General features: G+C 35.8%; 1 protein-coding gene across 1 annotated transcript in view; it reads left to right on the top strand.

Annotated features, from left to right (window-relative positions):
* Smurf2 (SMAD specific E3 ubiquitin protein ligase 2) overlaps positions 1 to 13,196 on the top strand; it is a 132,023-nt gene that overhangs the window by 91,152 nt on the left and 27,675 nt on the right. The window contains exons 9-11 of the mRNA XM_033767411.1: positions 1,309 to 1,511; positions 5,155 to 5,239; positions 12,120 to 12,278. Of these exons, the coding sequence (XP_033623302.1) occupies positions 1,309 to 1,511; positions 5,155 to 5,239; positions 12,120 to 12,278 (447 nt within the window). The remainder of the gene's footprint in view (positions 1 to 1,308; positions 1,512 to 5,154; positions 5,240 to 12,119; positions 12,279 to 13,196) is intronic.

Raw genomic sequence — 13,196 nt, 5'->3', positions numbered from 1 at the left:
ATTCTTTGCCTTCATGACCACATAGCTAACTGGGAGGTACAACTTGCCATCACCCAGCATTTTGAGAGTATCTGTGTGTATCACTTGCTAGTCTGGGAAGCAGTATAAATACAATTTCTATTGAATGCTGGTGGTTTTTGCATTACTGTTAAGTCCAAAAAACAATTTCTATTTATGTGTAGTACTGGGGATTGAACCCAAGGCCTATACTGAGCTGTTCTCCCCAGTTAATCTCAATCCTTACTTTTTAAGACAGGGTTTTGCTGTGTTCCCAAACTGCTCAGGCTCAGCTTGAATTTGGGACCTGTTGCCCCTGTTTCCAAGAGTGCTGGGTTACAGACATGTGCCACCATCATCAGCAAAGTAAAAAAAAAAAAAAAAAAGCTCAGATCAAACTATTATAAGTTTGGGAACTTTTGTTCTGTCAAATGACTGGGGGACTTTTTTAGACTGGAAAGGCCCCTTAGGCCTTGTTTAAATGTAAACTATCATTTGAATAACAAAAAAGAGGTAGGACTAGAGAGAATAAGAGAAAATAATATTCTGTGAAAAGAAGAGGTACTGTTCTCAAGGACTAAAGGTAACCTGACTTTGGGAAGTTCAAGAAACAGGAAGAATATCAGTGTGACAGAGGCCAAATCATAGGAAATCAGGTCCAAGAGGTAGGCTATATCAAGGTTGAGTTATGCTTTGTAAGCCAGTACTCAAATTACAAATATATTTGGATTTTATACAAAATATGATTAAAATCGTCAGATGCAATGGCTCATACCTGTATTTCCAGCTACTTGGGAGTCTGAGGCATGAGGATCTTAAGTTCAGGTTCACCCTGGACAACTTTAGTGAGACCTTGTCTCAGAATAAACTAAAAAGGTCTAAAGGGTTTGTAGCTTAGTGGTAGAGCACTTGCCTACCTTGCATGAGGTTCTGGATTCAGTACCACCAAAGACAAAACAGAGAACGCCTCTGTCTATGTCTAAATCTATGTCTATATCTATATATCTAAAATCAAATAGGGCTGGGAATTTAGCTCAGTGGCACTTTGCCTGCCTTGCAAGCTCAAGGTCCAAAGTTTGATCTCCGGTACCGGGAAAAAAAAAAGCCATTTAAATACATAACTGATGTTTTTACTTCATGTGTTTCTTTGGTGTCTAGAGACCTCAGGCTTGCTTTTACTAAAGTTCCTGGAATCATTATATTTGTATTAGTCCATTTTCTTATATAATATTACTGTAGTATATATTTTCTAGTGAACTCTTATTTTTGATATCTGAGCTGATAACATTTTTCCTTATTGCTTTTCAATAGACCGGCATCTGAATATTCTAGTCCTGGCAGACCTCTTAGCTGCTTTGTTGATGAGAACACTCCTATCAGTGGAACAAATGGTGCAACATGTGGACAGTCTTCAGATCCCAGGCTGGCAGAGAGGAGAGTCAGGTCACAGCGACATAGAAATTACATGAGTAGGACACATTTACATACTCCTCCAGACCTACCGGAAGGCTATGGTATGATATTAGGGAAAATAGAGCATGGTTTACCAATTTCAGCTTGCTAACAAAGAACATCAACTTAAAGTTTTTTAATCTGAGCTTAAAGGTTCTGTCTGAAAATAAGAGCAAATATAAAATCTCTTGTTAGGGCCTGTATCTAGATGTCCCCACAAAGCCTCATGCACTCAAAGGTGGGGCTTTCTGTAACTGGCTAGATGTAGGGGGTGTGATACTGGGATTAAGGGTATGTGGTATATATTAGTCCACTGATTGGCTTGGAATTGTTCTGGTGTGGAAAATGGGAAGGCCCATCCTGATGTGGGTGGCACCACCCAAAAGGCTTATAGCCTAGACGTGATAAAGGGGAAAGGGAGGTTTGCTCCTGCTTTACTGCTTGCCTCTGCTACCTCCTGCCTGCTCTGCCATGAACTATTTCTCCTCTGGGATGCCCTTCTGCCATGCCACCTTGCCTTGGAGCCAGCTGACTGTGGACTGAAACTGCTACAAACTGTGAGCTGAAATAAACCATTTCTCCTTTAACTTGTGGATGTGAGGTTATTTTGTCCCAGCAATGAAAAAAGTAACTAAGATACCTCCCAACTTTGAAAAATCTTTAAGGTAGTAGAAGACTGTATAACCAACAGCTCACCATTGGCTTAGTCATTAACCTCAGCTTTCATTCTCTATTAAAATGAAATGTGATGAGCCTATAATCCCAGCGCTTGGGAGGTTGAAGCAGGAGAATCACCATGGGTCTGAGGCCAGCCTAGACTATATAATGAGTCCAAGGCCAACCTGAACTATGTAGCAAGATCCTGTCTCGGAAAAAAAAAAAAAAAAAAAAAAAAAAAAAAAAAAAAAAAAAAAAAACACTTCATGAAATGAAATGAGACTACTATGCAAATAGGCATTGCATAAAAATAAGGTAATATTATTATAGATAAGGGTAATCTGAAGTCAGACCTGCAATGTGTTTTTCAAGACAAACATTTAGAAATCATTTTGTTGGTATTTGTTTATTACGTTTGTATTATCTATAATTTTGGATTGTCTGACTGGATTGTTATAAATTAGTCACTTCTGTGTTTGTATAATATGATTGTAATCTTAAATAGTTTTCTAGAAATGTAGATATTGATGTGGAAGATGGCTTGAATCTTCTAATTTAATTCAAAACTTTTGAAATTAATCCCAGCTTTGAACATTGGCGTATTATAAACTTGAATGTTTCTTGTTTGCTAAAGTTATTCAAGTTACTTACATCCTTGCCTTCTTATACTGACTGCAGATGAAACTATTTTGAGCAAATTGTGACACCTAATGACCAACATTAGGAATTGCCTGATTTAGGTTTTACCATATTTTTATTCTAGAATATTTTAAAAGCTAATCATGCAAATGAATTATTCTAATTTTATTTAAAAACCTATTTTAGCTCTTTAATTTGAAAATAGTTTTAGTGGTTCTGCTGCCTGCCTCACAAGCTCAAGGACCCGAGTTCGATCCCTGGTTCTCCCCTCCCCACCAAAAAAAAAAAAAAAAAAAAAAAAAAACAAAAAAAGAAAAAAATGTAGAAATAGTTTGGCCAGGCATATGCCTGTAATCCCAGCACTCAGGAGGCTGAGGCAGGAGGATGTCGGTGAGTTCGAGACCAGCCTGGGCTACATAGTGAGCTCCAGGTCAGTGTCAACTACATAGTGAGACCCTGTCTCAAAAAACACAAAAAAAATGAATGAATGAAAGGAAAGGAAAGGAAGAGAAGAGAAGAAAATAGTTTGCCTCCTGTTTAGAGTGTGAGACAGACAAACCTTGATTCCCATCCTGACTTTGCTATGTTACTGAGCATATTGTTTAGCCTCATTTTTTAAAGGTGTTTTGTTTTTGTTTTTTTAAACAGCACACCCAGGGCCTTGCACATACTAGGCTAGTGACGTGCTCTACCACTGAGATACATCTCCAACCCTTGTCTTCTATAAAACTAGAGGAATAATAGTGCCACTGTGCAGGTTGATTTACAAGAAGGAAGTGGTACAAATTTCATAAATACCTGACAGTGTCTGGCATAGAAAACACCTAATAAAATTTAGCTGTTTATTTATGTTCAGACCTTAAAGTATCTCCTGCCATTTCTCTTTTATATTATAAGGCAAACTGTTCAAGAGTAGGAATGGTTATACTTTCATAGTATTTGTGCAGTTTACATTTTGTTTAATGCTAACTGCCAAAAGGTATCCTAATTTTATTTTTTTAACAGAGAATGTTTATTGGTACATTTTAGGCATACATACTGATAACACTTATCATAGGGAATGTGTACCTGTACATAACATCCACGTCTTTTTTCCCATTACCCCCCTCCTAAAGCCCCTCCCTTCCATATGTACATTTGCAGTTTTAAAAATTTTGTACAACTGGAACACAGAATGAAGTAGATAAGGCTGAAGTTTTTACAACTGTCATCTATAACTAATTTTAAGTTTTGTTATTTTTTAAAAGTTTAAGTTAATTTTCTTGACTTTATTATGGGGTCATAAACAAATTAAGTTTATACTAAAATACTAGCAATTTTATTGTCATATATTAAAATTTCTTACTAGGTTTTGAAAATTGGTTCTGTTGCTTAAGAAAGAAAGACTAAAAAGCACTATTGAAGAAACTCTTTACTGATTCTTTCACTTCACTCTGGCTTCCCTGCTCTCTTCCCAAGGGCTTTGCATTCACATCACCTTTGACTTTTTTTTTTCCATAATGTGTACTCTTGATCTTTAGCTCTCTTCTTTCCACTTTGGTTATTTTTCCATCTTTACCTGTTTATGACTATACAGTGTGTTCCTTGTATTCCATCTTTTTTTGTAGCTGTCTAAGCTCAAAAGTAAGCCTTTAAAAAAATCTGTCAATAAAAGAGGAGATAAGCATTATCAGCCTCCAAACCCTTTTGAAGTTCCTGAAAACTTCCTCTGAGTCTCCTCAAAGTTGGCTAGCCTCTTCTTCTGAGCTTTCCTCTGTTCCCTTTAGGCTCTGCATTGAGAAGAGTAAAGATAATTTCTTTTGTCTTTTTAATTATTGGTATTGTGACAGTTTTGTTTTCTGTTTTTCCATTGCAACATATATAGTGTTTGGGTACATTATTAGTCCAGCTTTTAGATAACTGGCCTGTAATCCTCATTACCATTTATGAAATTGTTTCCAGGAGACAGAACAAATGTTTTATGAAGTCATTTTTCAGAATGAAATAGATTGGTAATTTGGGGATTTCCCGTTAGTATATCATCCTAGTGTATGTCACGTTGTTTGATATAGACATTCTAAATTAAAATATTTTTTTCTATTAAGTTTATTGGTACATTTTAGGTATACAGTACAGTTACATTCATCATTGGGATCTTGTACCTTTACATGATGTGTCTTGATTCTTATTTTTCCCCCATTCCTCTGCCCTCCTTTACCCCCTTCATTCTTCCCTATTTACAAAGACTTTGTTTCCATTTTTTCCTTTTTTCACATTTTTTCTTTTCCCCTACGCTTCCTACTTCTCTACTCCTTTAGACCCTTTCTTCCTATTTTACATTATCAGTTATACCATTTGAACCTTATTTACATTTTTAGTTTTTTAGACATTCTAAATTTGACTTTAATACTAGCTTTCTTTATTTTACAGAACAGAGGACAACGCAACAAGGTCAGGTGTATTTCTTACATACTCAGACTGGTGTGAGCACATGGCATGATCCGAGAGTGCCTAGGTAAGAACATATTTTTAAGTACTCTTCATACCATGAATATCAGCTTTATCCAAAATTTATTATTTGTGTATATCCTTTGCCTCTTTAATAAATTCTACAATTTTAGAAATTTAAAAAATACTACTCAAAAACAAAAAACAAAAAAATGCACAGAATATACCAGTTGATAATGGGCCTTTTAGAGCTCTCAGTGATACAGCGTGCTGCAGCACTTGTGCTGTAGGTTTGCCACCACTGGTCTAGACTAGTGTACCTCAGACTAGTTGAACTTGCAAGAACAGACTTATAAAAAAATCAAGGCAGGGCTGGGGATTTAGCTCAGTGACACCATGCCTACCTCACAAGTGCAAGGTCCTGAGTTCAATCCCTAACTACCGGGAAAAAGCCAAAAAAACAAAAAACAAAATCTAAGGCATACATCTAACCTGTAAAGCTTACTATTCTTAGGCTATGTCATTTGACTACTGGAAGAAGGAAAAAAGATTAGATTGCATAACTCATCTCAGGAAATTTTTCCACTTTAAATTAGAAGGACTTCAGTTTCCAAATCTTTTTTCAAAGACTAATAATGCAGTGCAAATCAGAATGTGTAATATAACTAACAACAAACCAGTCAAATTTGTTACATAAATTAACCCATTTATTATAGGCTAAGAATGTCTAAGATAGTGTAGTAGAGTTTCTGTTGGTTTTTTAGTTTCTTCGTTCTTCCGATAGTAAACCTGACTGATGCAAAAGTGGTGTCATAGATCCAGGCACCACCAGTCACTGTCCTTATGCAGGAACCATAGAGCCAGATCCCCACAGCCCATCCCTTAATCTTGGTCTTGCCCATAGAAGGAACTTGGTGTGCTGGCTGGTCTGTTTTCATCACCATTTTCATAGGGAAGCATCATAGTAGCTCCTGCATTTTCTACAATTTTGACCTTGTTAGTGTGTTTACCCACATCACTGAGACCTAGGTCAGGCCCAGAAAATATTTTTGATTTTTTAAAACAATATAATGTCTAAACTTTTACAATAAAAGTATATTGTTATATTTTTTCCATTTAATTATTGCTAATTTTTAATTTTAATGTAATACATGTAGGTATTAACAAATATAGAAGAGCACTATTTACTTCTGTGAAAAATATAAAACAAAACTTCCTAATAAAACAATTAGAGAATAACAGTAGTTAATACACCATATACCTCTTTCTTTTCTTTTCTTTCTTGGGTACTGGGGATCGAACTTGGGGCCTTGTGTTTGCAAGGCAAATCTGTTATAAAAAAGAAACATAATAGCACAGAACTTTCTTTTCAGTGAACTAAGAAAATGGTAATATAAATAAAAATTGGCATAATAATGAAATATTATGAAATATTAGCATATATATTTTGAAATATTTTTGAAAGGCTCTTTCTGTTTTTTTGTTTTGGGTTTTTTTTTGAGACAGGGTGTCACTATGTAGTTGAGTCTGACCTGGAACTCACTATGTAGCCCAGGCTGCTCTCAAACTCAGAGCAATCCACCTGCCTCAGCCTCCAGAGTGCTGGAATTACAGGTGTGCACCACCATGCCCGGCTGAAAGGCTCTTTCTGATTGAAATTTCTTTCTTATTTTTTGGTACCGGGGATTGAACTTGGGTCCTTACACTTGCAAGGCAGGCCACTGAACCACTGAGCTAAATCCCTGGCCCCAAAATTTCATTTCAAGATTTAGTAGAAAGAAAGTCTTATCTACTACTCTGCATTGCTAGCCCACACTTCATCCCTTCCACCCTCACTGATATCCAGCCCCCCTAATTTATCCCCCTTTTAAAAAATGTGTGTTTAGGGCCAGAGATTTAGCTCATTGGGGCCACTCCTGCTTGGCAAGCGCAAGGTACTGAATTTGATTTCTGGTACCAAAAAGTGTGTTTTTCAGAGTTTGAAATTAAACTTGGATAAACATATCCTTTAAAAAGTGAGATTGTCCTGAAATGGTGGTGTAAACCTATAATCCCAGTTCTCTGGTAGCTTGAGGCAGAAGAATCCCTGCAAGTTCAAGGCCAACCTGGGCTCCATAGTGAGTTTAATGCCAGCCTGAACTATATAGCAAGACCTTGTCTCAAAAAAGGGGGAGGATGAGCGAGCTGGGTGTGTCGGCTCATGCCTGTAAGCTCAGCACTTGGGAGGCTGAGGGAGGAGGATTGCTGTGAGTTTGAGACCAGCCTGGGCTACATAGTGAGTTCAGGTCAGTCTCAACTACATAGTGAGACCCTGTCTCAAAAAACCAAAAAAAAAAAAAAAAAAGCGGGGGGGAGATGGGGATAGGTTGGAAGATTGATATTCTTATTTTTGGTTAGGCTTTTTTAGAAAAAGTCTTTAAATTTGTTGACCTCGTGTAAATGTATTCAGTTCTTTTTTTTTATTCTGTGTTCTTTTATGTGCTTCTTAATCGTTTTCTTGTATGAAAGAAAACAACAGAGGTCATTTTAACTCAGTTTCATTTAGTTACCAAAACTTGCTGGGTGTGGTGGTGCCTGTAATCCCAGCACTCAAGAGGCTGAGGCAGGAGGATCACTATAAGTTTGAGAACAACCTAGGCTACATAGTGAGTTCAGATCAGCCTGAACTCCATAGTGAAACCTGTCTTAGAAAACAAAACAAAACAACCCTTTACATTTGAGCTATATGTATTGCAGTACTAACCAAAATGGCAGTTACCTTTTAACTTCAAGATGAAATGGCGTACAAATCAATTTAATAATTTAACATAATCTTTGATACAGTATCAGATGAGTTTTTCAAGTATTTCTTAGTTTCTCTGAATTATTTTCTAACGAATGAGATGCAGACTACCAAATGGTATAGCTGAAGCTAAAAAAGGCTTGAATTCAAAGTTAAATTTTAAATCAGCTTTTTGCATGCACATATATCTTTGCTGAATGAGGATATTTTATATTTCAAACACCACACTTCAATTAAAAAAAAAAACTGATGGAGAATTGAGATATTTTCTTCCTAAATGTTAGGAAGTATAACTGAATCAAAAACAGATGTGACTAGCTGATCTTGGGTTGCTTTGATAACTCTATTTATTTATTAGAAAAACTGTTATAGTGAAAATATTTTATATTGTTGTAGAGCTTATTAGAATCTTTTGAAAGTAGTAGCCAAAGAAATGTGCTGCACTAATAACTGAGTGACAGTTGCTGTTTCTGTGTCTTGAACAGACTAGTTTTTAAGGAGTAGTGGAGAGGGAATTTTATATTTATTAAACTCACTGAAAAAGAAGATCTGAAGGCCTAATTTACAGAGATCAGTTTTGTTAAGTTATGAAAAGTTTTTTAGATTCTTAAAAACAAAACCCAAAAAACATGCAAACAAACAAAAACCACCAAAAAAGAAAAAAACGGTGGGGGGGACCCTCTCTAAAAATGATTTCAAGTCTTTGGCAGGAAATGTATAGAAAAAAATAATTTTTAAAAACTAAATGATTTGCATTAGTGAAAATGTTGACATTAAATGTTAAAAGAACAGAATGTAACCTGGCAACAGAAGATGAAACTGAGATGATTTCGGGGATTTCTATAAAGGTGTAAGAATATTTTGTGTTGAAGCTGGATGTGGTAGTGCATACCTGCAATCCCAGCTACCTGGAAAGTTGAGATGAAGGATTACAAATTTTGAGGCCAGCCTGGCAGTTTAGTGAGACCCTGTCTCAAAATTAAAGAAAAAAAAAATAAAAAGAGCTGGGGAAAATAAAAAGAGTGTTTCTGGGTTTCAATCCTTGAAATCACCACTACTACAAAAAAAAAAAAAAAAAAAGTATTGTCTTAGTTACTTTTCATTGATGAAACAAAATACATAACACCCAAAGTTAAAGAGTGGAAGATTTAATTAGCTTCACAGTTTGTAGAGGTTTCAGTTCATAGTTGGCTGGCTCCAGGCAGAGTGGCATGGCAGAGGGACCTCACGGAGGAGAGACAGTCATGGTAGAGCAGAGCAGACAGAAGGCAGCACGCAAGTGAGCTACAAGTGACTAGTGATAAGCAGGACTACAGCAGCTCCTTCTATCCCTTAGATCTTATCCAGGCTAGGGAAGGTAACGCTTACACCCTTGATCCTAACAGCACACTGAATCAATTCTAGCCTCACATCTTTGATCCCAAAACCCCCCCCACCTGTGACCACATGAGGCTTTGGGGGGCATCTAGATACAAGCCATAACAAGCATTGATGTCTATTTTGAATCTCTTTATGAAATAATGCTGTTGTTTTTCTTAGTCTTTCTGAGCCCCAAATTACCTTAAAAGTTTATGTATTTATCCTTTATGTTGGAGCATCCTTTAGCAAAGATTCCTTTTGTGTGGAAGATCTTTTATCAAAGCATAATATAACTATTTAGATTCTATTAAATATCTCACTATTTAAAAACAGTTATAAAATAGTGTAAATGAAACATAACTTTAAAGATATCTCATGTTTAAATTTATCTGAGAAATGCCATTTTATGATAGTTTTTTTTTTGTTTAAAATAATGAATAGCACTTATTCTATTGCATACTGACTATAGTCTTGAAATACAGATTTGCATAACTTTTTATGGTTTCCTAACATTCCATTTTTCTTTAATCAGTTTCCACTTAGTCATAAAAATTATTTCCAGTGATTTGCTCTTTTAAGTCCTTTAGAGCTCCTCTACGTATGCTCATAGATTTATAAAATTTGAAATAAAATAACATAAAATCAAATTCTGCTATCAAAAATTTCTTTTTTTTTTTTTTTTTTTTGAGACAGGGTTTCACTGTGTAGTTCAGGTTAGCCTTAACCTCACAATGTAAGCCCAGCCTGGCCTCAAACTCACAGTGATCCTCCTGCCTCAACCCCTCAAGTTCTGGAATTTCAGGCACGTGGCATCATGCCTGGCAAATTATTCATTCTTTGATTTGTCATTATTTTTTACTTCTAGAAGTTCCACTTAAGAAAATCTTATTTAATCTTTCATTGATAGTTTATCTTTGTGATTGTACCTTTTAATTTTTTAAAATATTGGGTATCATGGCTGTTCTTTTTTGGTCTCTAACAGTATTTGGGGATCTGATTCTGTGGCTTATAGTTTCACTGACGATCACAGTGATTTTCCTTTCTCAAGTGTTTGGTGATCTTAGATTGTGTGTTTATTATTTGATCTTGATTAGTTGGGGTTTTCTGAACCTAAAATAGAAATTTAGGAAGCTTTCCTGGAATCACTTCATCCCTCCCAGTGAGTTCTTAGCTTAGTGAGGAAGTTCTGTGTTTCCTTTCCAAAGAAAGTTTGAGGTTTCTAACTTTGCTGCTGGCCTGACCCTCTCCCTACTTGCTGCTCCAGCTGTTTGTTGTTGTTCTTCCTCCTCCTCTTCTCCCTCTTCATTGTGACTTCTAAGAAAAGGTTATATTAAAGGAAAATGTCTGGTTTAGCTTTTAAAACATTATTTTGAAAAATTTAATTTTATATACAGCCTCTTCCTTCTATCCCTCTTGAATAAAAAGGGGATTATAAAAGGCACAGTTTTATTGTCTAGATGCTTGGTTTGCTTGGTCAGTTTCATAGGGTGTCATTTCCTCAGTTTACAAGTGGTCTCAGAAGTGTAAAGAATTGATTTAGGGCTGGAAGTGACCTGAACGTGTTTTGTCATTATATGTAGCCTCAGTGGGGTCACTGAAAGCAGTGACTCAACTATCCTAGTGGATGATGGCAGCAATTTGAACACTTTGGAATCTTCACTCTGGAATATTTTGTTCTAACAGTGTTGAGAATAAAAATTTGCAGCCTTATTGCTGTTTAATGAATAATCAAAAGGAAGCAATGCCTAGGGCAGGGGCAAGGACAAGCTTCCATACTCACTTTGCCCCTCTCCCCAGAACATCGGTGTGCTCAACAGCTTGGCAGCTCCTTGTCTCTTTCTTTAAGGTCTTATAAACCCTTGTCTATGTATAATAGTCTTTCATTTGTAACATGATAACAATAGTCTTTGGTCCATTACATTTTTTTAAGTTTCACCAAGTAAATCAGAGCATTTCTTCTTTCTTAGGTTTTTGGTGGTTTTTTTTGTTTTTTGTTTTCTTTTTATTTTGAGATAAGGTCTTGTCTTGTCTTGTAAACTATCCAGGCTGGGCTTGAATGTGGAATTTTCCTGCCTCACCTCCCGTAGTGCTTCGATGACAGGTGTGCACCACTAAGCCTAGCCTTTCTTAGGTGCCTTAAACAGATTTTTCATTTGCTAACTTTATATATTTGAAAATTGAAAATGAAGAAGTTACTCTAAATATACGTTGTGGGGCTGGGGTTTTAGCTCAGTAGTTTTGCCACCTGCCCTGCAAGTGCAAGGACCCAAGTTCAATCCCTGGTACCAAAAAAAAAAAAAAGTTCTGATTATTTTAGGATCATAATTTCAATAACATTTCCAATTTTTCTTTTTAGAAAGCTTAAAATTACTCATGGAATGGACATTTATTTACAAAGATTTTTATGATGTAGTAAAGAAATAATTGTAGGACAATTTTAGAAAACGTTTAATTCCTTACACTGTTAATAGTTGTAACAATATTTCCTATCAAACATTGAAGTATGGTTTATGTTGGCAAATATCATGATTGCTTTTGTATTAATTTAAAATATATAACATTAAACTCAGGAACAAACTTATTAAAATATAGGCTATATGATAAATTCTTCTGAGCCATTTATGGATTGGGTTTTGAATTTACAAGTTTGTTCAACCATTGGGAGTTAAAGATTCCAGCTAAACATCTCAAGTGTCTGAAACAATACATTTTCTGTCTTCATGGAATTGTTCTGTGTCATTTACACTTGCTTGGCTCAGCAGGCCCAGCAGTGAGGTATTTTTTTATTTTATATTTGTTTTTGCAGGGATCTTAGCAACATCAATTGTGAAGAGCTTGGTCCTTTGCCTCCTGGATGGGAAATCCGTAATACTGCAACAGGCAGAGTTTATTTCGTTGACCATAACAACAGAACAACACAATTTACAGATCCTCGGCTTTCTGCTAACTTGCATTTAGTTTTAAAGTAAGTTTTAAAAACAGTACATGTTAAAATGCTGGTCTGAACAAGAAGAAATTTGATAGGTGCTTTTTGCAGTAAATGTGAAAGAATATCTGCTCAGTTCAACTTATAATTGACTTTTATTGATCAGATTTTATGTAAGAGCCATGGCATTTTACTTTTACATGAGTATTTTAATTCTGTGCTTGAGTAGAACTAACCTTGAAATGTAAGGAAAATAATATGTATTAAATGATAAGTATTATTATGTTAGGAAAATGATATGTATCAAACATAAGGGGCTTTTTCAGGGGCAGTAGCTTGACAGGAGAAGAAGTTAAGGCTAATTTGGTATTGCCATTATAGCCACTCCTATTAGTGGCTGACATTTGAGTAGCACTTATTGTATGACAAGTGTTCTCTGTATCTTATGTATGTTAGCAATTTCATCCTCAGAAAAACACTGTGATGTAGTTACTGTGTAGTTATTTTGTAGAGATGGAAACTTTAGAAATTGACTTTCTTTGGGTCAGTAATGACCACATCTTGATTCATACCCAGACTCCCTTGTTTTAGTCTGCTGTTGGACACTATACTGAGCATTGTTTGTGTATATTTGCATCCTTTTCTTTTCTTTGCTCTCTAGATGCCTGTTTGTTTGTTTCTAGCTTCATTAGTTACTGGAATTGCCTTTTAGGAAGGGAAGGAAGAAGGAAAAGAGAGAAAGGAAACTTTTATTGCCAAGTAGAGTGGCAGAATGTCTTTTTCAACAGCTCTGGCAAAAACATTTTAACAGTGAGGTAGCAGTAGGGATCTTGGAGTTGGAATCTGGAAAACAAGGGCTGGTGTTAGAGCTTAGTGGCAGAGGACTTGCCTAGAATGGGCAAGGCTATGTGTTTGATCACCTGCATCACACCAAAAAAAAAAAAAAAAAAAAAAAAA

This window comes from Fukomys damarensis, unplaced genomic scaffold (assembly GCF_012274545.1).
Source record: "Fukomys damarensis isolate Sample0158 unplaced genomic scaffold, DMR_v1.0_HiC HiC_scaffold_23, whole genome shotgun sequence".
Taxonomy (NCBI): domain Eukaryota; kingdom Metazoa; phylum Chordata; class Mammalia; order Rodentia; family Bathyergidae; genus Fukomys; species Fukomys damarensis.
The sequence above is the reverse complement of the archived record's forward strand: the minus strand, read 5'-3'. Positions and strand labels throughout refer to the sequence as shown.